The sequence below is a fragment of the Delphinapterus leucas genome, chromosome 15 (assembly GCF_059928025.1).
Source record: "Delphinapterus leucas isolate spDelLeu-1000000601 "Yukka" chromosome 15, BTC_Dleu_Yukka2, whole genome shotgun sequence".
Taxonomy (NCBI): domain Eukaryota; kingdom Metazoa; phylum Chordata; class Mammalia; order Artiodactyla; family Monodontidae; genus Delphinapterus; species Delphinapterus leucas.
Window position 1 is genome coordinate 4,202,462 of NC_143143.1, and position 22,556 is coordinate 4,225,017.

Genomic DNA, 22,556 nt, shown 5'->3' on the forward strand with positions numbered 1-22,556 from the left:
GAGATGAGCACAGTTCAGCCCAGAACAGGTCTTAATAATAAAATTTACTGTCGAGAAACTACAACTACGAGAGGAGAAGCAAACAAAACTTAGCAGGATCCACGGATAGCACTGAGCGCCCCAGGTTAATAGACCTCCAGTTGCCTTAGCTAAGTGCCATTGAATGGACTCCACCTTCTAGAACCCATTTTTATATTTTCCTGTGAATTTCCTCAACACCAGGGGCAGGAATGGTGATAGAAGCTTTGGGTTAGATTAGTAGGCTACAGATATTTTTAAAATGATAATTTTAAAGGCATGTTCATATATGAAATGCCCATTTGTCATAGAAGAGCTTAGAAGATTCATCTAAGTACAAAGAAAAAAATGTAAAATTGGGCATCATCCAAGTTTGCAAAGCTAACTACTACTTGCATTTTGTCTTACATCATTTCAGAGACTATTCTGTGTGAGTGTGTGTGTGTGTGTGTGTGTGTGTGAGATCAAATAGTTTTCAACCACCTTTTTCAGTTGCCAGTATACGATCAATAAATTGTCTTCTATGGTTTTATTTTTATTACTACATGACGTTTATTTCTCTTTGGTTGTGGTATATTCATTTAACTCGTCCTCTATAGTTGGATATTTAGTTATGTCTGTTTTCTCAGAGTTTTACCAGATTGTAATAAATATCTTGGCTGCTAAATCTTTGCCCGAACTCATGACTGTTTCTTCAGAATAAATTTCTATTAATTAAATTTCTGGGTAGTGGCAGGGGAGGGTAGTAAATTGCACATTAATTACTGCGACTCAGGGATGTGTATTCATTAAGTAGAAAAATAATTCAGGTTCAAGCCTCAAAGTTGGGTCCCCATCACATTCCAAGGTGAGGGCTTTGCTCTGATAAACGGGGTTCTTGGGAGGAGCCCCCATGCCACCCCGTGCCTGGGGTGTTAGAGCAGTTGATTCTGAGGCTGGAGGCAAGCTTGGCCTCTCATGTCCCCCCACCCCAATCTCTGCCTCCACAGGTGTCTGCTTTTCCCAGACCAGCAAGGAAGGACCATGTGCCAGGTGAGTGTGGCATTTCTTTCAACTGCGCTTCTTGTTTTACCATGGATTTCAGGATGCTTGTAAGAATTAATCCAATCAAACAATGCAAACAGAAATCAGGATCCGTGAAAATAGGAAGAGAGCGGACGATCAAGGCCATGGGAAAGGCAGGGTGGGGGCAGTACAGAGGCTGCTGCGGTTTATTAGCTGCGCTCTAAATTTATGCCTGACATGCCCGGCACTTTAAAAAGACAGATTCCATCCCATATATGACTTGTGTTGTCTGGGACAAGCATATCACCTTCTCAGGGGGAATAAAGCTTTTTAGGATATTTAGACATTTATGTGATGGGTCTTCATACGTGAGATATAGCAGGCAGGTTCCTCAATGATAGCAACATTCTAATAAACACAACAGCAGATCTCCTGTGACTTTTTTTTTCCAGTATAAAGAATGGATGTTGTGCCAGTGCAGAAATCTGTGGTTACAGTTGTTGGAGGAATCCAGACACTCAGGTCTGCATAAAGAGCTGTGTTACGGTTCACACTGACCTAGATAAAACACTGCATGATCTAGAGGAACGAGTGAGTGGCATGTGCTTCAAACTGCTGTTCATAATCATTTTTGACACAGATGGAGCTTAAACAGCTCAAAGCTTCCGTCTTCGGCAGGGGCAGGAGGGAAGATTGTGCGAGCTCGCCTGCCTCCTTCTCTCTCCGTGACTTAGACCTCACCCGTTGCCCTTGACCTCCCTTGCGTCCTTTCTCACTGGTCGTCATTATCTTTCTTCAGACATCACGATATCGTTGTGTTCTGTCAGCCGGTCATTCTCACACGCCTCTGTTCCTAAAGGGCCTCCCTCTTTACCCCGGGCTCTAGGGTTGCATGAACTTGAAGTGCACTGGTCAGAATCCTGGAAGTTACAAGAGCGCGAAACCCAGCTGGAGCTAGTTGAGGACAAAGACAAAAATCTAGGCAGCACCCCAAACTGGGAAGAGCAGGCGTGCAGCTGGGACTGGGAGAGTTCCGCCCAGGGACCCAGATATCACCAGGTGTCTCTCTTGTTCTCTTGTCCCTGTTTCTGTGACTCCTTTTCTCATGCCGACTTCATCCGTATGGCCGGAAATAGGGTGGCCATCAGCGCTCACATCGACAAGCTCTGCCGCAGAATGGGACGAAGTCTCCTTTCATAGGGCCAGTTTGAAAGATCTTTGGGAAAGATTGGGATTGGTCCTGCTTAGTTCGAGGGCTGAGGGGCTGGGTCTGCAGAGGGGCGCTCCCAGGAGCACCATGTGCTTGGGGTGGGGAGGAAGGAGGATGTTAGTCCCAGAGGAATATGAGACCTGGTGGATAAACGTTGCAGCTGTCCACTCCAGGAAGGTAAGCATTCACAGGGTGTTGGTTTTGAGCTCAGGGACCTGTCTTTTTTGCTGCAGAATGCTCTATCTACAGGCGCTTTTTTTTTTTTTTTAATTGAAGTATAGTTGACTTACAGTGTTGTGTTAGTTTCAGGTGTAGGGACCTGTCTTGATGGGAGTGTCTGTGCTTAATAAAGCTAGGACTATCTGGATATCTGATACCAGGAACATCTGGGACAGGACCAATCTGAGAGGTTGAAAACCAGGTGGTGACACCACAGCCTCCTCAGAGGAGAGAGCTGACCACAACATGAGGCTGTCAGACCTGTATGTGAAGCTGGAGGTTTCATTTGGTGTCTTCTGGGGGAAACTTTTGTTTTGTAGGAAACCAAGTCTCACTGGGAGCTTCTCCCTGTTATGGCTATGTGTGATAAAGATAATGACAATAAAACTTATAAAACTATCTGTTGAGCACTTATGTGCCGGTCTCTGTGTTTTTCGTATATTGTTGCATGAATAAACCTGTGAGATAGATATTACCATTAACTCCTTCCCTCATTTTACAGATGAACAAACTGAGGCTAGAGATGTTAAAATCCATTAGGCGATGGAGCTGGGATCTGAATGCAGGCAGACAGACAGACATAGAACTGGGCCCTTAATGATTAAACTGTAGTTTTATCTACCAATAGCAAATTCCCAGCAAAGGAATCCAGTAGTATTGATGTGTTCTAGACATGCACTGTCCATCACGGTAGCCAGTAGCCACAGGTAGATACTGAGCATCCAAAGTGTGGTTAATGTGACTGTGGTTCTGAAATTTTAAATTACATTTCAATTTAAAAACTGAATCACAGTAAATATTTTTTCAGGAAACACAACTTTGTTTTGATAGGACTACATTTCAGCAAAGTGAAACTGAAAATAGTGTCTGAATTGAGATGTACCTTAAGTGGAAAATACACACCAGGTTTTGAAGATGTGATATGATTAAAAAAGAATGAAAACTATATCAGTGATTTTAAAATAATTATATGTTGAAATTATATTTTGGATAGATTAGGTTAAAGAGAGATTAAAATTCTTTTTTTACTGTTTAAAAGTGACTGTTAGAAATTTTTATTTTTTTAAACCACTTTGAGGTATGATTGACATTCAATCTGTACATCTTTAATGTACACAATTTGATGAGTTTACAGATAAGTGTACACCCATGAAACCATCATCACGGTTAAGGCCATAAACTTACCCATTGCCTCCAAAAATTCCCCTCCCCCCACCTTTATAACTTTTTTTCTTTTGAGGTAGGAGCATTTAACATAAGATCTGTCCTCTTAGCAAATTTTTAGGTATACAATAGAGTATTGTTAAACACAGGCATGATGCTGCACAGTAGATCTCCAGAAGTTTCTCATCTTCCACGTCTGAAACTTTGAATCCTTTGACCAACCTTCCAATTTCCCCCTCCTCCCAGCCCCTGGTAACCACCATGCTACTCTCAAATTCTATGAATTTCACTATTTGGGATTCCTCATAAGAGTGAGATCATTGTGGTATTTGTCCGGCTTATTTCACTTAGCATAATGTCCTTCAGGTCCATTTATGTTGTCACAAATGGTGGGATTTTCTTTCTCATGGCTGAATAATATTTCATTGTGTATATATATATATATACACACACACACCACATTTTCTTTATCCATTCACCCACTGATGGACACTTGGGCTGTTTTCATCTCTTGGGTTATTGTGAATAATGCTGCAATGAAATGGGAATATAGACATCTCTTTGATACCCTGCACTAAGATAACATCATGTGCAAACAGATACCTTTATTTCCTCATTTCTGATGTGGATGCCTTTTCTTTTTCTTGCCTACTTGCTCTGGCTGGACTTCCAGTACTCTGTTGAATAGGAGAGGCAAGAGTGGGCATCCTTGCCCTGTTCCAGAACTTAGAGGGAAAGCTTTCAGCTTTTCACCATTGAGTATGGTGTTAGCTGTGGGCTTTTCATAAATGGCCTTTATTGTGTTGAGGTAAGTTCCTTCTATACCTAATTTGTTGAGAGTTTTTTATCATAAAAGGGTGTTGAATTTTGTCAAATGCTTTTTATGCATCTGTTGAGATGATTATGTGACTTTTATCCTTCATTCTGTTAATGTAGTGAATCACAATGATTGGTTTTCATATGTTGAACCATCCTTGCATCCCAGGGATAAATCCTACTTGGTCATGGTTTATGATTCTTTGAACGTGCTGTTGAATTTGCTGTGTTAGTCTTTTGTTGAGGATTTCTGCATCTGTGTTTATCAGGGATATTGGTCTGAGTTTTCTTGTGGTATCTTTGGTTTTGATATCAGGATGATGCTGGCCTCATAGAATGAGTTTGGAAGGATTCCCTCTTCTGTTTTTTGGAAGAGTTTAAGAAAGACTGGTACAAATTCTTCTTTGAATTTTTGGTAGAATTCACTCACAAAGTTCCTGGGCTTTTCTTTGTTGACAGTTTGACAGTTTTTTGGTTACTTCTTCATTCTCTTTATTTGTTACTGGTCTGCTCAGGCTTTCTATTTCTTCTTGATTCAGTATTAGTAGGTTGTATTTTTTTTTAGAAATGTATCCATTTCTCCTAGGTTGTCCAATTTGTTGGTGTATAATTGTTCATCATAGTCCTTATGATCCTTTTTATTTCTGTGGCATGAGTTGTAATGTCTCCTCTTTCATTTCTGATTTTATATATTCCAGTCTTCTCTTTTTTTCCCCTTAGTCTAGCTAAGGGTTTCTCAATTTTATCTTTTCAAAAAACCCTGCTAATTTGGGCTTAGTTTGTTCTTTTTCTAAAGGTGCAAAGTTAGGTTGTTTATTTGGTATCTTATTTTTAACAGTAGGTGTTTATTGCTATAAACTTGCCTCTTAGTGCTGCTTTTGCTACGTCTCCTAAGTTTTGGTTTGTTATGTTTTCATTTTCATTTGTCTTGAGATATTTTCTAATTTCCTTTTTGATTTCTTCTTTGACCCAATGGTGTTTAAGAGTGTGGTTATTTAATTTCCATGTATTAAATTTTTTTCCCATTTTCATTACTATTATTGATTTCTAGCTTTGTGAATAATTTCAGTCTTCTTAAATTTGTTAAGATTTGCTTTTATGTCCTAACATATGATCCATCCTGGAGAACGTTCTGTGTGCTCTTGAGAAGAATGAGTATTATGCTGCTGTTGGGTAGAATGTTCTGTATATATCTTTTAGGGCTATTTGGTCTATAGTGTTGTTCAGTTCTGCTCTTTCCTTGTTGGTTTTCTGTCTGGATGAGAATGGAGTATTTAAGTCTGCTACTATTATTGTGTTGCTGTCTATTTCTCTCTTCTGATTTGTCCATGTTGCTTCACATATTTAGGTGCTTTGATGGTCTGTGCATACATAATTGTTACATCTTCCTGTTGAATGGACCCTTTTATAATTATATGACTTTGTCTCTTGTGATAGTTTTTGACTTAAAGTCTATTTTGTCTGATATAAGTATAGCCAGACCTGCTCTCTTTTGATTACCATCTGCATGGAATATCTTTCTCCATCCCTTCACCCAATATGTGCCCTTATATCTAAAGTGAGTCTCCTGTGGACAGAAAATTGTTGGGTCTTGCTTTTTTATCCATTTGGCCACAGTATGTGTTTTAATTTGAGGAGTTTAGTTCACTTATATTTAAAGTAATTATTGATAGGTAAGGACTTACTATTGCCATTTTGCTAATTGTTTTCTGTTTTGTAGTTCTCTTGTTCGTCTCTTCCTCTCTTTGTTGTGGTTTGAGGATAGTTTTGGTAGTGATATACTTTTTTTTCCTCTTTATTTTTGTGTACCTACTGTAGATTTTGTTGTGGTTACCATGAGGCTTGCATTGAATATTTAATAGTGTTAACAGTCTGTTTTAACCTGATAACAACTTAACTTCAATCGCATACAGAAACTCTGCACTTTACTCCCCCCTCCACTTTGTTATGACAGATTTTACTTCCTTTTACATTGTTTCCATTAACAAATCTGAGATAATTATTCTTACACTTTAGCCTTTTAACTTCTAAACCAATATTTAAAATGATTTACACACATTATATATATATATATATATATATATATAATACTCAGTATAAATTAAAATTGTAACTTTGGTCCTTAATTCATTGAGAGAGAGAGAAAAGGAGGGTGAAAGGGAAGGGGAGCCAAGCCCTGTTCTGTGTACATGGAATCCTTTCTCTGCTTTCCTCTTGTTGCCACCTTAATTTTGACCATATCACATGTTGATGATTATAATTGTACCCGAACTTTATTTTTATTATTATTTTTTTGGCTGCACCATGTGACTTGCAGGATCTTAGTTCCCCAACCCGTGCCCCCTGCAGTGGAAACACGGAGTCCTAACCACTGGGCTGCCAGAGAATTCCCTATAATTATACCCGAATTTTATTCATTCTCTCCCTCCCAGTGATTCCCACCTCAGTGATGCAGTGATCTTCCACATCAGTTTGTCTTTGGTAACTCCCCTTCTTAAATATTGTGATGGAGTCCCCATTGCATGTATGAAAAACCCTTTGTTTGTCCTATGATCTGACCTCTCTCTCTCTCTCTCTCTCTCTCACACACACACACACATTCCCCTTATACTCTATACTATCATTCCCTACTGTCATATATTTGCAGTTCCTACCAGATTTTCCTTGCCTTTGCTCAGGCCATGCCTCTTGATAGGAATATCCTTCAAACATCAGAACAATTTATTTTTCATGATTCTGCTGACATGTAACCTCCAATGAGGCTTAACTTGACATCAGGATGTTGAATTTGACTGCTGTCTTCTTTGTGTCTGTTCCGTACTTAAATGTACTTCCGTCATAGCCTTCAGTGTATTGTTACCATACAGCAGTCTCTTACATTCATCTCACTCCACCAGACTACAAATGCCCTAGAACAGAAGCAATGTGGCATTGAGCTTTCAACCTCAAGCACCATGCAGAACACCAGTGATGTACCTGGTCTTCCGTAGATGCTTGCTCACTAAATGGATGGATGGATGAATGGATGAATAGAGATCCAGAAGTGAGATATTTTCTAATGATCTTTTTTTTTCTCTCCCACGAAATGTCGTACAAAGTTAGGGGCATGCTAAGCTTCCTATATAACTTAACATGGGGAAACCTGACCTCTGAAGGTGGTAAGATCCATCTCCTCTACACCTTTGCCATAATACTCTGTGCTGAGCACTCCAGTTTAATCAGGAGTGTGCTGTTCCAGGGGTCGTTATCATTCAGAGACGTGGCTGTGGGCTTCACCCGTAAGGAGTGGCAGCAGCTGGATCCTACGCAGAGGACCCTGTACCGGGATGTGATGCTGGAGAACTACAGCCACCTGGTCTCCGTGGGTGAGGAAGGCTTCCTGTGTCCCCCCTGCCCGCTGCTTATGTCTGAGCTCCTTTCTTTTCTCTGTTACGTAAGACCCTGTTAAGTACTAAAAATGTTTGGCCTTGGGTTTCAACCATCAGTAAGTCTTTTTCTCATCTCACCTGGATTATTTGTGAATTTTCCTCCCAAGTGAAATAGCTATTCTTTGGCTGAGATGTAAATGTTCATTAGGCAGTCTGAGCTTTCTGCTTCCTTGGATGGCCCAGGTGGCTCAGCATAAATCTTGTAACTATTTCTTATGAATAGGGTGTCAAGTCACCAAACCAGCTGTGATCTCCAGGTTGGAGCAGGGGCAAGAACCGTGGATGAAGGAGGAAGAGATCCTCAGATGGAGCTTTCCAGGTGAGAGAGAACCAGCCTGGAGGGGGACAATGGACATGAGATTCCAGGAGGTCACAAAGCAGAACCTCAGATTATTTTTGTTTCACACATCTGTGTTAAAAGCCTTGGATCTTTGCAAGCAGCTATAGACATCTGACTCAAGACCTTGAAATGCCCAAATGATTCCTGCTACCTGCATACATCACACATCACTGCATGATTACTCTCCTTTCCCTGGATTTTAGAGAAAGACATATTCTTTTAAAGTTTATCCATTCATTCTATTCCACTGCCCCCTTCTAAGACCTTGCTTTCTCAGTCTTTCTCTAGAATCTTCAGGCTTACGCTTGTCCCCATGGTTATAAAACAGGCTTTCTCATGCTTTCAGGGGTTCATAGATTTGTCCTATTTTAAAATAACTGTGTTATTTTGTGTCACTCATTTTTATTTTAGTTGTCTTTTCTTTCAATGCCATGTAACATGACCATGTAACAAGACCATGTAACATGTCCCCATTTTGTCTGATACGTTATAACTGAAGCTTTTCCCCCATCTCAGTGTGATCCCACAGGGAGCTGAGCCTTTGTTTTATTCATCTTTATTTCTGCACGACACACATAGTATATATTGACTAACCCCCTCTACTGTCTAGGACAAGGATCCTTTATCAAGCATTTGTTCAGGGCAGTTGTTATTAATCAGGGGGGTACCCCAGACTCACTGGGGGAGCTTTAAAAATGCCCCCTGGCTGGGTCCCAACCCAGAAAATCCTGCTGGGGAAGATCACTAGGCATTGATTTTGTCTCTTAGGAATTCAGCAGTGGAGCTCAGGGAACATAAATATTTCTAAACACAGGAATTTTCATGGTTCCACTGGGTATTAGTGCCCAAGGTGAAATAGCGGGGTATTTGTGGTTTAAAATGTAAGTAAAGGAAAAGCAGATAAATATCTAAGCATAGGATGAAGAATTCGACAGTTAAGATTCTCCAAGTAGATTCCACAGTGCTGTGGAAACCAACTTGCCCAAGGAATGTCAGTATGGGTTTAGTGGAGGGGCTGATCTGCAGGCATATGGGAAGGGGACACGTAGGGTTGGGTTGTCGGCCAGATTTGGTTTTAAGGGAACCAAATGAAGAAAACGGTCATCTGAGCAATCAGAACACAACAGGGAATCTTCCCAGGGCAAGGATGGCTTGCATTCGGTTCTACGGTTCTTGTGTCGATGTACTGGACATCGTAAAGACCACGTGGATCCATGTGAGAATAAATCGCTGCAGAATGGACCTCTCTGACTCTAGGAGAATTCCTGTAACTAACAGTTAAAGAACTTGATGCTTTGAGAAAATTAATTTGATATACAGAATGGAGGGGAAGTTAAGGTGGGAAGGGCACAGGAAGTGCAGGTCAGAGAAAAGCCTATTTGCAACCTAGGAATAAAGTGAGGGGAACTCACACTTCATTCAGCCCAAGTCCTTTGCTCCTATTTCCTAAACACCCTTCTCCCTAGAGTCCCCTGAAAACTCTGGTCTGTCTTTAGTCTTCGTTCATAATTCCTAAATACCCTTATCTCCTGATGGGGCCTCCTTACTAGGTCTTCCCCTTACCTAGGGATGCTAGAGCTAGTACCGGCCTGTGATGGCCAATGGTGGCAGAATCCTCTGGCTCTGAATTCTGTGATGTCATCCTCAAATTGGTCACATTGGGGAATGCTTTCACCATGGAGATTGGTAATTGACACAGATCGGGTTTTCTTTTTCTCTTGGTGACCTGGTTCATCAGCACATCAATGCCTTGAGTCCACTATCCTCTAGTTTTTCTCTTGTGTGTGTTTTCACCTTCTTCCCAATTTAATGTGCGGACTTGATAACAGCAGAGCTTACATATATTCACCGTCAGGGTTTTATCTGTTATCAGTTCTCATTTTTTTTTTTCTTTTCAGAAGCCAAGGGAGTAGGAAGTGTTTGTAGCAGGATTATTATGATTATTTAATCTGGGCAATCAGGTTTGAAACCACGAAGTTAATCCTCCTTCCAAACATTTCTGAAATAGTTTAGTTCTGTGATGTGCTCCTGGAAAGATAACACGTTTGTGTCCTTATTTATTTTCTTCCCTAGAAGTTTTGCAAGTTGATACCCAAGTAGAGAGACAACGGGAACACCAAAACAAACTTTTGAAGCAAGTTGCACTCCTAGACAAGAAAAAATTGACCACAGAAGGGCACAACGCATGTAACACAGTCGAAAAACACACCTGTCAGAACACAAACGTCGTTTCTTCAGGACAACAGGTCCCTAAGTGCGAGTCGTGTGGAGCAGCCTTGCCGGGTAATGCAGGCGTTACCCCTAACGCGTACCTTGCAAGAAGGAGATTTGAATATGATGCACAGGGGAACTTATTTCTCTATTCTAAGCTGGAAACTCCACATTCTGGGGCACACCCACGTGAATGTAACCAATGTAGAAATGCTTTAAGCCATGACCAAGCCCTTAATGCTGATCAGAGAACCGACAGTAACGAGAAACCCCACAAATGTACCAAATGTGGGAAAGGCTTCTCCCATAAATCAGAAATCATCACCCATCAGAGAGTCCACAGGGATGAGAAGTCCTCTGGATGCAATGACCAGGGGGATGGCCTGAGAGAGGAGAAGGTTTGCCTCAGCAAAAAACGTCCGGGAAACCACACAGACGAGAAACCCGGCAGAAACGGCAAATGCGGTAAAAAGCTCTCCCCAGAAACAAGCCTCTCCATACCCGAGGCCGTTCTGGCTGGAGAGAAGCCTTACAAGTGTTCAGACTGTGAGAAAATCTTCTCCCACAAGTCACGTCTCATCGAACACCACAGATCCCACACGGGAGAGAAACCCTATGGCTGCGAAGAATGTGGGAAATCTTTCTCCCGGAAGTCATGCCTCATTATCCACTACCGAGTCCACACAGGAGAGAAGCCCTATGGCTGCAGCCAGTGTGGGAAAGCCTTCTTCCAGAAGTCACACCTCATCCTTCACCAGAGGACTCACACCGGAGAGAAACCCTACGAGTGCAGCGAATGCGGGAAGGCTTTCTCCCAAAACTCCTGCCTCATCATACACAAGAGAACCCATATGGGCAAGAAGCCCTATGAATGCTCTGACTGTGGGAAAACGTTCTCCCAGAAGGCGAACCTCATCAGACACCACAGAATTCACACCAGGGAGAAACTGTACGGATAAAGTGAGAGAAGTTTTCATCAGGAATTCCCAACACATCTAGGAATGAAAACCCTGTGGATTTTGTGAACATGGAAAATCCTTCGGCAAGAAGTCCAATGCCACTGTGGGCAGACCTTCCTACCAACTTGGAGAACTAGGAAATGCTTATTCTCTTAAAACTAAGGATAGGGATAGAAGGGTAATGATGCTCTAGAGGGATCTATTTTTATAGGATAAACTTAAACTTAACTATGAAGTGTATCTGTGTCTAATTAACTGTGGCTATTGAGCTCTAAGTGAATAATTTAAACCATTAATATAACAGATTGAATAAGCCACAGAACAATCCCAGGGGTGTGTGGGGACTATGTTCCTGGAAATGCTACATAAACAGAATTTTATTTTACTTATTTTTGAACTGCATTTGTAGTTGAGCATAATTGTGAACTTGTAGACACAGATACCATAATATGTAGGATGACATCTATCAAGAGTTTCCACACCAAATTACACCCTTTTGTCTTTAATATACGTTATAACTGGGATTTACTACTCAACCGGAAGTCCATACACCGTACCACATACCATTTGGTTTTTTGTTTGCTGGCAAGTATTACAGAGCCCCCCTGGATCTGGAAACCAGCAATTTCATGACATCCCCTGATCTCTCTCCATCAACTAGTTTATAAGTCATGTTAAATGAGTAAGGTTGGGACTCCCTTTTCTGGCAGTATAGTGGACCACCTAAAGTGAAAAATGTTCCACTGTAAACCACTTGAAATTATGGACAATAACAGGTAACATTCTTTTAAATGCATAATTCAGCTTGCAAGAAAATCAGTGAGGTTTCCAGGTGCTAGTTCCAGAGAGAACTGAAAAGTGTGTGAGTTGATGCTGTAAGCTGCCCTGTAGGTTTGTTTACCCAGAAGCTTGGGTGTTAAAAGCTATAGGCAGAAGGCTTGGCACTGAAATACCTCATAAATTGAGAAATTTCAAAAGCCTGTACATATAGGGAAAGGATGGACCAGAGAAAAACCTGCTCATCTGCTCAGGAAGCTTGCCTGTCCTTCCCTGGACTCTGGTAGGGAAAGAATTTACCCTGATGATTCACAAGCTGTGACCTGCACCTCTTACGAGTTAGAATTGTGAATTTGCCCTACTCATGCCCCAGTTGAAAAACTGAACAATTAACATAGAAATTTGTCCTGGTCTTTGAAGCAACTTTACAGAAGCAAACACAAACTATTCTTGGAGAAAGACACCCTCAACCTGTGTTTCCCAGGGTTCTGACATACAAACCCAAGATGAGGTCATAATCCAGAATAATAAAATGTGAAGAAAGTCAACAGACATTTTAACAAAATTAAAACCTCAAGTCTTTTAAGGTGATAGAAAAATCTGAAATTCTATAAAAATGACTGTCTTGAAAAATGATAAAAAACAAAAAATCAAAACTGCATGAAAGCAAAGACACAAAGAAAGATAACTGGCTTATTTGGAAAAAGAACCACATAGGGTGTCTAGAAATGAAAAATATAGTCACTGAGATTTAAAACTCAATGTTAAAATATTCTACATGTCAAACAGATTATACTCAGCTGAAGAAAATGGGAACAGGAAGGCAGAGCCATAAGCCAATTCACAGAATTCAGTATATAGAGAGGTGGAAAATGTGAAAGAATGGGGGAAGAGACATACAAATGAGAAGAGCAGGCACTTCCCTGGCGTCCAGTGGTTAAGACTCCAAGCTTCCACTGCAGGGGGCATGGGTTCGATCCCTGGTCAGGGAACTAAGGTCCTGCACGCTGCAAAGCACGGCCAAAAATACTAAAAAAAAAACAAAAAGAGAGAGAAGAGCAAACAGGAGCTCCTTAAAGACAAAATGAAAAAAACGGAAGAAAAGTAAATATTCAAAGATGTATTGACTCAGATTTAACAAAAGATGTGCATTAACATGCATATGTGTGTGAAATATATATGTATATATATATGCATATATAGACATGCAATATATGCCTAGCTGAATAACTGAAAATAAGTTCACATCTAGATGTACTCGATGTATATCCGTCCAGAGTTTAGCTAAGCTGCTCTCTAGTATTGCTGCCTCATCACCCATCGTGTTTGGTCAGATGGCTGCAGGGACCTTAAGCTGACACAAGCCCCTTGTGCAAGGACATGCCCTATAGCAGCCGCTCGGCCACAAGCAGATGTAAGTCCCTGGAGTGACTGCCCCGCAGCCCTTGTGATCAGTAGCTCACCTGCCTCCCAGTGCCTGTAAGCTTTACGCACCCCTTAGCCAGGACCCCCGTGAGCTTACCAAAACCCTGCTCTTTGGGTTTGGATTGCCCAATCTGGTCCCAACCTAGAAACCCCAGAGCACTCCCCCGTGGACCCTAATAAAGGGATGTGTGCCAAGTCCAGTCCCTGTCTGCACTCCGCCTTGACCCGCCCTGGGGCCCCTCCCGGTGTGCTGTGTGCTTGGTCCAGGCCCTGTGAGTAATAAACTTGCCGATTTCGATTTCTCCGTGGTCTGTTGCTGAACCCACTCATCGTCCTTACACCCTGTGCTCCACTTAAGTGTTAATTTCACGAAGTCTTCACAGTTGGGAACAGGATGGTAGAGTCTTGCAATTGGCTGGTGGAGAAATGCCTTTGGCTGGCAAACGGGCTGTGGCTGTGTCTCCCACAGGTTGCTGCCCCGCAGAGGGTGAACTCCCCCAGTGGGTGTTAGACTTTGGGTGTACTTCCCCACTCCAGGCACAGACCCAGCTGCTGACTGTTAGGAGACTTGGCCCCGGTTTCCAAAAGGTCCTGTCGGGGCAGGTGAGGGCTGAGATGCACCCTGCCATGAGCACTCAGCCACCACCGACTCACCAAAGCACTGGTTCTAGGCTCCGAGGTCCCAGCTCCGGTGATCCTGCTGCCTCTGGGCTGGTGGGGGTGAGCCCGATCCTAGTGAGGCTGATTGGGACACCCTGAGGGGAAGCAGCTGCCTTGAGTCCGGCTGCCCGGGATTCCACTGCAGACCTTTATGGTAACATCCCCAAGGCCAAGTCAGTTGTCAGCGTGGCGGGTAATAGAGAATTAGAAGCTGAAACTTGAAACTGTATTGCATCTTCGAAAGTTGCTGAGTGAGTGAATCTTGAAAGTTCTTATCACAAGAAAATAAAATTTGGCAATTACATGAAGTGATGTTCACTACAGTCATCACGGTGATCATTTCGCAATGTACACAAGTCGCGAATCATTGTGTTGTACTACCTGAAACCAATAGGATGTTATGTGTCAATTATCTCTCAATACATAAATAAACTGAAACTTAAAACTTGATGTGTCTCAAGACTCAAAATATTTTGAAAGACTTTGTACAGCAGGAGGGAGAGAAAAGGGTCCAGTTAGCCTTTGAAAGTATCTAAATCTGGCCCGGAGCTGCTACTTCCCACCACAGAATTCGGCCGAAGACCCAAAATGCCACGCCGTGCAGGATCCTAGTTCCCCGACCAGGGATCAAACCCGTGCCCCCTGCAGTGGAAGCGTGGAGTCCTAACCACTGCCAGGGAATTCCCTGCATAACCTTTTAAAGGAACCTGGGGATGGAGGGCCACCATCAGCAGACGCAGGCTGGGCCTCCACCCTGACTTACCTCAACGCCAAAGCAGGTGCAGCCACCTGTGCTCAGCAACCTGACAGCTCCCACCAAGGCTCCCCACCAGGCGGTCAAATGCAAAGGTTTCTTTGGTTGTGGTCATCACTCTCAATCATGTACAGTGCGGATAACGGGACTGCTGGTGGCCCTCAGGCCTCACCCGGTCTTGGGAGATGCGCTGAAACAAATCAACCACAGCTACCAGGCCTGTTAGACTGCCAGCCCTAAGTGTCTCTTGAGTGAGGACTTCCTCATAGCCGTAGGATTTGGGAAGGAATTGACGGGGGGCTTCCTGTGTGCCTCAGGGTCCCGAGCACTGGCCTCAGGGAGAAGCAGAAGGTAAGAACTAAGACGGCACAGACAAATGGACAGAGACCCCCTTTCATGAGATTTCTTTCTTTTTGTCTCTTCCTCCTGTCTTTCTTTTTTAAATTGAAGTATAGTTGGTTTACAATGTTGTTAGTTTCAGGTGTACAGCAAAGTGATTCAGTTATACTTATGAATCTATCCTTTTTCAGATTCTTTTCCCTTATAGGTTATTATAAAATATTGAGTATAGGGACTTCCCTGGTGGTGCAGTGGTTAACAGTCCGCCTGTCAATGCAGGGGACACGGGTTCAAGCCCTGGACAGGGAAGATCCCACGTGCCGCGGAGCAACTAAGCCCGCATACCTAGAGAAAGCCCGTGCGCAGCAACGAAGACCCAACGCAGCCAAAAATAAATTTTTAAAAAATTGAGAATAGTTCCTTGTGCTATACGGTAGGTCCTTGTTCGTTGCCTATTTTATATATAGTAGTGTGTATCTGTTAATCCCAAACTCCTAATTTATCCCTCCCTCACTTTCCCCATTGGTAACCCTAAATTTGTTTTCTATAATCTAGAGATTATCATACTAAGTGAAGTAAGCCAGACAGAGAAAGACAAATACCATGTGATATCGCTTATATGTGGAATCTAAAAAAAATAACGCAAATGAACTTATCTGCAAAACAGAAACAGACTCACGAGATTTCTGAGGCAGCTGACAGGCATTCTGGTGTCCCACGTTGCCTGCACAGATCAGTTCTCCCCAGCCTTCGAATCAGTTTTCATAGACGTGCGGTTTCTCCAGCCAGGAGGTTAGGTAGGCGGTATTTACCGGCACTGATCCTGGCTCTAAGACTTTCCTGACCGACCCTTCAGGAGGCATTTTTAGGAAAAGTTCCCCCTCACGGAATCTGGGACCCTGGCCTTGGGGGTACAAGCAGAGCTATCAAGTTTTCCGAATGCAGTTTATTATGTCAAGACACAAACGCGTTGCTTCTAAGCCTCCCTGCCTTGGAAAGTTGGGTCCAAGCTGTCCAGCTGGGGTTTTCACAGCCAGCTCTGATGCTCTAAGACCCCAAAGAGGAGTCAGTCTTAGAGATTCTTGTCCTTGGCAGGACTCGAGAGCCGTGTCCCCTCCCTACAGCCAGTGTGTGAGACCCCAAAAGAACTCAGAGCTTGTCTATGGCTTATTCCTCCAACAAACATTTATTAAGAACTGCCAGGGTCATGGATCTTAAAATGTTAAGAACAGGATCTGCAATCTGGCTTTATGGAGCTCACAGCCTAATTGTGAGTGGGGAAGTGGGGGAGTGGGCAGGTGATTGGGAGGTGAAGCAGACGCTGAAATTACATTTTAGAGTGACAACTGTTGTAACTGAGAGGAGGAAGGAAAGGGTGCCGTTTTAGTCCATTCGGGCGACTACAACAGAATACCATAGAGCTGGAGGCTTATAAACAACAGAAATGTATCTCTCACAGTTCTGGAGGCTGGAAGTCCAAGATCAAGGTGCCGGCAGCTTCAGTGTGGTGACAACTTTCTTCCGGGCTCGTAGACAGCTGCTTTCTTGTTGGGTCCTCACAGGGCAGAAGGGGTGAGGGAGCTCTTCCAGGCCTCTTTCATAAGGGCACTAATTCCATTCAGGAGGGCTCCACCTTCATGACCTAATCACTTCTAGAGACCCCACCCCCTAATAACAAACTAATAATGGTGATTAGATTTCAACATGTGAATTTGGGTGGGGACACCTTCAGTCTACAACAGGTACAGTATCTGGACTGATCACTGAATAATACAAGGGATTTTCATAAGTGGAAACAGAGTGTACCAGGGGCAAAAAGCAGCATGAGTGAAGGCATGATGATTTGAAGGCTTGTCTTTGTGAATAGCTTGAACCAGCCACAGTTCATTTCATGTACAACAAACTACATGGATCTTAAGGATGCATCTCTGTGAAGTTCTGCACAAACACCCACGTAACCACCACCCAAGTCAAGACATAGAACGTTTCCAGTACCCAGGCAACCTCCCTGTGCCCTCTGCCAATTCAAACCCTTCCCCCAGTTAACTACTATGATGACATCAACCGCCACAGATGAGTTTGTCATTGGCCTTTATTTCAATGGAAGCATCCAGAAGTGTTGTGTCTTGCTTCTTACACTCAGTATTACATCCGGGTGGTCCTTATTTTTTTGCCAGTAGCAGTAGTTCATTCTTTTTCATTGCTGTGTAGTATTCCATTGCATGCATATGCCACAAGCTGTTTGTATCTGTTCTATGTTCATGAATGTTTGGATAATTTCCAGTTTTTGTCTATTATAAACAGTGCTGCCATAGACTCCTTACTCACTCCTCTTCAAAAGATTCTGTGCGGCTACGATTCAGAGCAGTGGTTCTCAACCAGGGGTGATTCTGTCCCCAGGGGATGTTTGGCAATGTCTGGTGACATTTTTGATCATCACAACTTGGATGGGGGAGTGGAGTGTGCTACTGGCATCTCCTGGGTGGAGACAAGGGGTGCAGCTAAGCGCCCTACAATGCACAGGGACAATCCCCCCGCCACCAGAGAGAACTCTCCAGCTCAAAATGTCAATAGAGGAACTTCCTTGTGGTCCACTGGTTAAGACTTCACCTTCCAGTGCAGGGGGTGTGGGTTCGATCCCTGGTCGGGGAGCTAAGATCCCACATAGCTCACGGCCAAAAAACCAAAAACATAAAACAGAAGCAATGCTGTAACAAACTCAATACAGACTTTAAAAACGGTCCACATAAAAAAAAAAAAAAAGTCACTAGATGCAGAAGCAGCAGGCTGGAGTCTGATTTTGGAGTCCTTGTCTGCTGCACCCAGGTTGTGTCCAGTAGGCTTCGGGGAGTCACAGATGGTTCTGGAATGTGAGGTTTCCATCCGGGGGTGGTGGAGAGATTTCAGAACAGACTCCACCTGGCATCCAGCATTCGGTGACATCAGCCTGGTGGACGGCGCCTGGTGTCCTGGGGCCGACCACCCGCTGCAGTGCCCCCTGCATGTCCCGGTTCCGCAGTGTGTAGATGGCCGGGTAGAGCGGGGAAGTGAGGTTGATGTAGATGAATGAGACCAGCCTGTCCTCCTCCAGGGAGTGGCTGCTCGGTGGCCTGGCGTACACGGCCGTGGCGCAGCCGTCGTGGAGCATGGCCAGGCCACCGTGAGATGGGACGCCACCGTGTTGAAGGCCTTGCGGTGGCCCGCAGCCCCAGCAATGCCCCAGGATGACCAGCACCGCCCTGGCGTAGGAGAAGGATCAGGGCCAGAGGCAGCACCGCCAGCAGCACGCAGGCCGCCAGCAGGACGTGCTCCTGCAGGTCCCGGTTCCCGCAGGCCAACACCAACACGGCCGGGAGGTCGCGGAAGACGTGGTTGACTAAGCCCCCACGGCGGAAGGGCAGCTGGAAGATGGCCGTGGTGAGGCCCAAGGCCAGGAGAGAGCCCCCAACGCAGCAGGCGGCGAGAAGGCACCAGCAGAGCCCCGCAGTCGTGAGCTGAGGGCGGCAGACAGCCGGGTAGTGGCCCAGCAGCAGGCAGCCGGAGCCACAAAGAGGCCCATCTGGGCGGCCCCCAGGCGGCAGGAGGAGGCCGGCCAGCACGCGCGGAGTCAGCACTGGCGCGTAGGCCGCCTCCTCGGCAGACAGGCCCCCCAGGAAGAAGTACGTGGTGGGTGCAGGGCGGCGTTCACCACGGCCAGCCCCTGGATCAGCAGGCTTCCTGCCAGCGTGGCAAACAGAGGGGCAGGTGGAGGGCAAAGGGCAGCACCCGGGGCCCCAGGGGCTGCCCGGAGAAACCCAGGATTACAAACTCCTGTGGGGCGGTCCAGTTTGACGTGGGCCAGTGGCTCGTGTCGGGGCCTGGGGGAGGATGGACGCACAGCCTGGAGAGGAGCGTCAGGGCCTCTGCCTCTCCTTGGCCCGGAGCCCTGCGCCCAGCCTTCCCTGGCCCACCCGTAGCTTCCCCTCCCGCCACCCTTCCCAGGGCTTCAGCGCTTTCTCCCCAGTCCAGTATTTTCTACTCCTCATCTCCTGCAGCCCAACATCTTTCAGGGAACTGAGATGTTCGGAGCCACTGTCCACTCTCCCTTCCAGCCTCCTGTGCCCCGTGCATCCCAGGGACCCAGGTGTCTCCGTCACGCCTGTCCGCCGCCCTGAAGTTCTGGCCAGCCTTCACAGCGGCCGCACCAAGGAGCCCGGCCTCCCGGGTCCCAGCCTATAGTGATGACAACGGTGGGGCGGGGCTGAACCCCGGAAGAGGGCTGAAGGGGCCCCCATTTCTGCCGGCCAACCCAGAATAGCATTAGCATCTCTGGCTCACAGAGGCCCCGCCTTCTTCCCCTGCACTTGGCACCCCTCGGGGAGATCACAGCTCCCAGCTCTTGGCAGATAGACTCGTGTGCTCCTCTCTTACCTACCCTGGCCTTTGCTTCCTGTCGTATTTATTTGCCATTTCTTCCTCTTGGCTGGATTCAGGACAAACCCACGGCACTCCGGGGCCTGTGCCTCTTGGGCTCAGTTACAGGGAAAAAAATGACCAGGGAAGATGGTCCACCCCCTCCACGTTATGACGAGCAGCCACCTTCCTGAATGATAGCACCCTCTTCCGTGACTTATGCCCTACATCTCTCTCACGACCCACTCCCTTCTCTTAGCTGCATTTCCGCCAACACTTCCAATCCAACCAGTCTTGAACTAAATCCGTTCTTTCCACCCCAAACTTCCCCTCCTTCTGAGGGAGGAGCTTGCCTAGTGCCAAAATTGGAAACCAGGAAGGCATGGCAGGTGAGTTCCCTCTCCTCCTCCTTCAAGTACAACAGGGCACCACGTCCTGCTGGGCACACCTACAGCCTCCAGAGGCTCGTTTCTCCCACGACTCCTGCTTTCTCTTTCCTGAATGAGCACAGCGGATCCTACCCGGCCTCCTGCTCCCAGCTGCTTCCGTCCAAACACTTTTTCATACCACCAACGGGAACAGCCCTTCCAAAGGATGGATACCCATTCTTTGCTTAACTCTCCCTTCCTTACCTTCAGGCTTAAGTCCAAAGTCCTCAGCACAGCACGATGCCCAGCTTCACATCCTGCTGGTCCGATCCCCAGGAGTCCCAGGCGTTATCTACCTAAAAAAATGGGAAATTCTGTTCCTCCTCCAAGGCGGAACTTACAAGCCACCCACATCCCGGGGAAAGACTCCTGTCCCCCAGGCAGGCTTCATGTCATCCTCTCATTCCATGGTTATTATGGCAACGCCACTAAATTCAGCCTCCTGGAACCAAAGATTTGAGTCGCGCTTGTCGTTCGTAGAACGACTGTAAGTGAAGGAGTTACTCAATCCTCATTTCTCCCACATATATGCCTCCTCTCAGTGTCCCTATTATGTCCCTAACCTGGGTTTCTGGCCCTGGAACCTCAGAGGCCCGGCCCCTTCACAACAGCCAACTGCCCCAACTTCTGTGGGCTCCTTTCCTAAAATGCTCCTGGCCATTTAAACTCCACATTGCCGTCAGTCTCAGATGGGGTACACGCAGTCAACCATCTTCAGGGTCAATGTCCCCCCAAAAAACACCCTACTGGAATCATGTTCATCTCCCCATCCAGCCATCAAAGGTCAATTGTCCTGCCATCCCCTTAATTCACTCAACAAGAGACACATTCTTCTCTCTCTCCGTACACTCTGATCCTTAAAATGTCACTCCTTCGAAAGCTAATGCAAGCTGACCTTTCCTAAGGAGCCCTATCCGGCTGGGGCCAATCACCGTTTCAAGGCACTTACACGCGTAACAACAGAGGGGACATCCATCGACACACGTCAAACTGCCGGATCAGGCCGATGCTGACGCGGACATTCCAGCATTCCTCGAGCTGTCCCTTCATAGTTAACCGATGGTTCCTCTCCTCCTGCGCTGAGGTCATCTTATAGAATATGCACCAACAGCCGTTGCGCCGTGAACCACGAAACCCTTGACCGTCCACTAGCCGGTCACGAGGCACCACTGCCTGTTTCCTTAGCTGTAACGTAAGAGAGTTGGGCCAGGTGACCTTGAAAGTTTCTTCCAGTTCTGATATTTTGTGATTCTATCAAAAGTTGTGTTTGTGTTTATGCTTTTACTCCCAAGCTAAGCCATTTCAAAGGATATTTTGATGTTTTAGGAGTCCATAAGGAAGCTGCAAGAGGTCAGTTTAATTTACAATCAGTAAAGGAAACAGATGGCGATTTACGGATCCTAGAAGGGCCTCAGGCCAGTGCACATCAGCACAGCCCTTTCTAGCTACACCCATGGGTTTGTGCGTCTATTTTCACACGCGTGCACAGTGCATTTTTGGATGTGTGCTGCCTCATCATTCAATTTTGGGGGGCACTGCTCAGATAATAGGGATGTTGGGGGGCTGGGTAAGGAGGTTTGGTTTCTGGTCCTGTCTGCGATCCTGCCCGAGTCACCTCTTTTCTCTGTGGCTCCCAAGAGCACCCCAAGATACAACGGTCTAGTTCCTCCGTCCTCTTGCAGCCAGGATGGCTCAGGGGCACACACCTGGCTTCTCGTCTCAGCTCTTTCACTGGCCAGCGGAGAGAGCTCGGAGAGAGTTTTTAACCTTTGAGAGCATCGGCAGCCTCCCCGACCCCAGAGGATGGTTTTAATGATGGAGAGAAATAATGTGGGGCAGGTGTCTGGCCCAGCACCCCCTGCTATAGGAGGTGTTACTGAATGAAAAAATACCAAAATATCAAGACATGCTTAGTCCTTTCGCTTGTTTCCTGCTGCCTGTGTATTTGGTACCTTCTGCCCTGGATGGAGAGTCACCTGGAGAGATCGAGTAAGCAGTGGAGCGAGGAGAGGCCATGTGTGGACCAGCGCAGCGGCACTTGCCACAGGTCAGCAGCACCTCTCCCGTCGGCTCTGATTCCAAGACCCAGAACGCCGGCAAGCTGGCGCCTGTGCCTCTCTTCCCCAGCCCCTCGCCCCGGCTCTCCCACCACCGGCTCCTGGAAAGTGGTCCAGAGACGCTGCCTCTGCCTCTCGCTCTTCACCGGCACTGCCCCACAGGCCTCCACACCATTACCTCTACACACAGATGGGAGCCAAGGAACCGCATCAAAACCAACACCACTGCGGGGCCGCTATCACTGCTATCTGTCAAGTCCTCACGAGTGGCAGGCGTGTCCCCAGTGCTCTGCCTGCACAGTATTATTTAATCTTTGTGATCCCACTATGGAGTTGTATGCGTCATCATCACGG

General features: G+C 45.7%; 2 protein-coding genes and 1 pseudogene across 2 annotated transcripts in view; 1 reads left to right on the plus strand and 2 right to left on the minus strand.

Annotated features, from left to right (window-relative positions):
- Positions 1-14,868, plus strand: part of LOC111170364 (uncharacterized) — a 23,020-nt gene extending 8,152 nt beyond the window's left edge. The window contains exons 4-7 of the mRNA XM_089895606.1: positions 1,008-1,050; positions 7,671-7,797; positions 8,084-8,179; positions 10,274-14,868. Of these exons, the coding sequence (XP_089751732.1) occupies positions 1,008-1,050; positions 7,671-7,797; positions 8,084-8,179; positions 10,274-11,370 (1,363 nt within the window). The 3' untranslated portion in view covers positions 11,371-14,868. The remainder of the gene's footprint in view (positions 1-1,007; positions 1,051-7,670; positions 7,798-8,083; positions 8,180-10,273) is intronic.
- LOC149747365 (olfactory receptor 10AC1-like) lies at positions 1,001-21,234 on the minus strand (annotated as a pseudogene).
- RBAK (RB associated KRAB zinc finger) overlaps positions 19,070-22,556 on the minus strand; it is a 46,647-nt gene continuing 43,160 nt past the window's right edge. The window contains exons 12-14 of the mRNA XM_089895605.1: positions 21,095-21,330; positions 20,350-20,441; positions 19,070-19,182 (exon numbers count right to left, since the gene is read on the minus strand). The gene's annotated coding sequence lies outside the window, so the exon portion shown is untranslated. The remainder of the gene's footprint in view (positions 19,183-20,349; positions 20,442-21,094; positions 21,331-22,556) is intronic.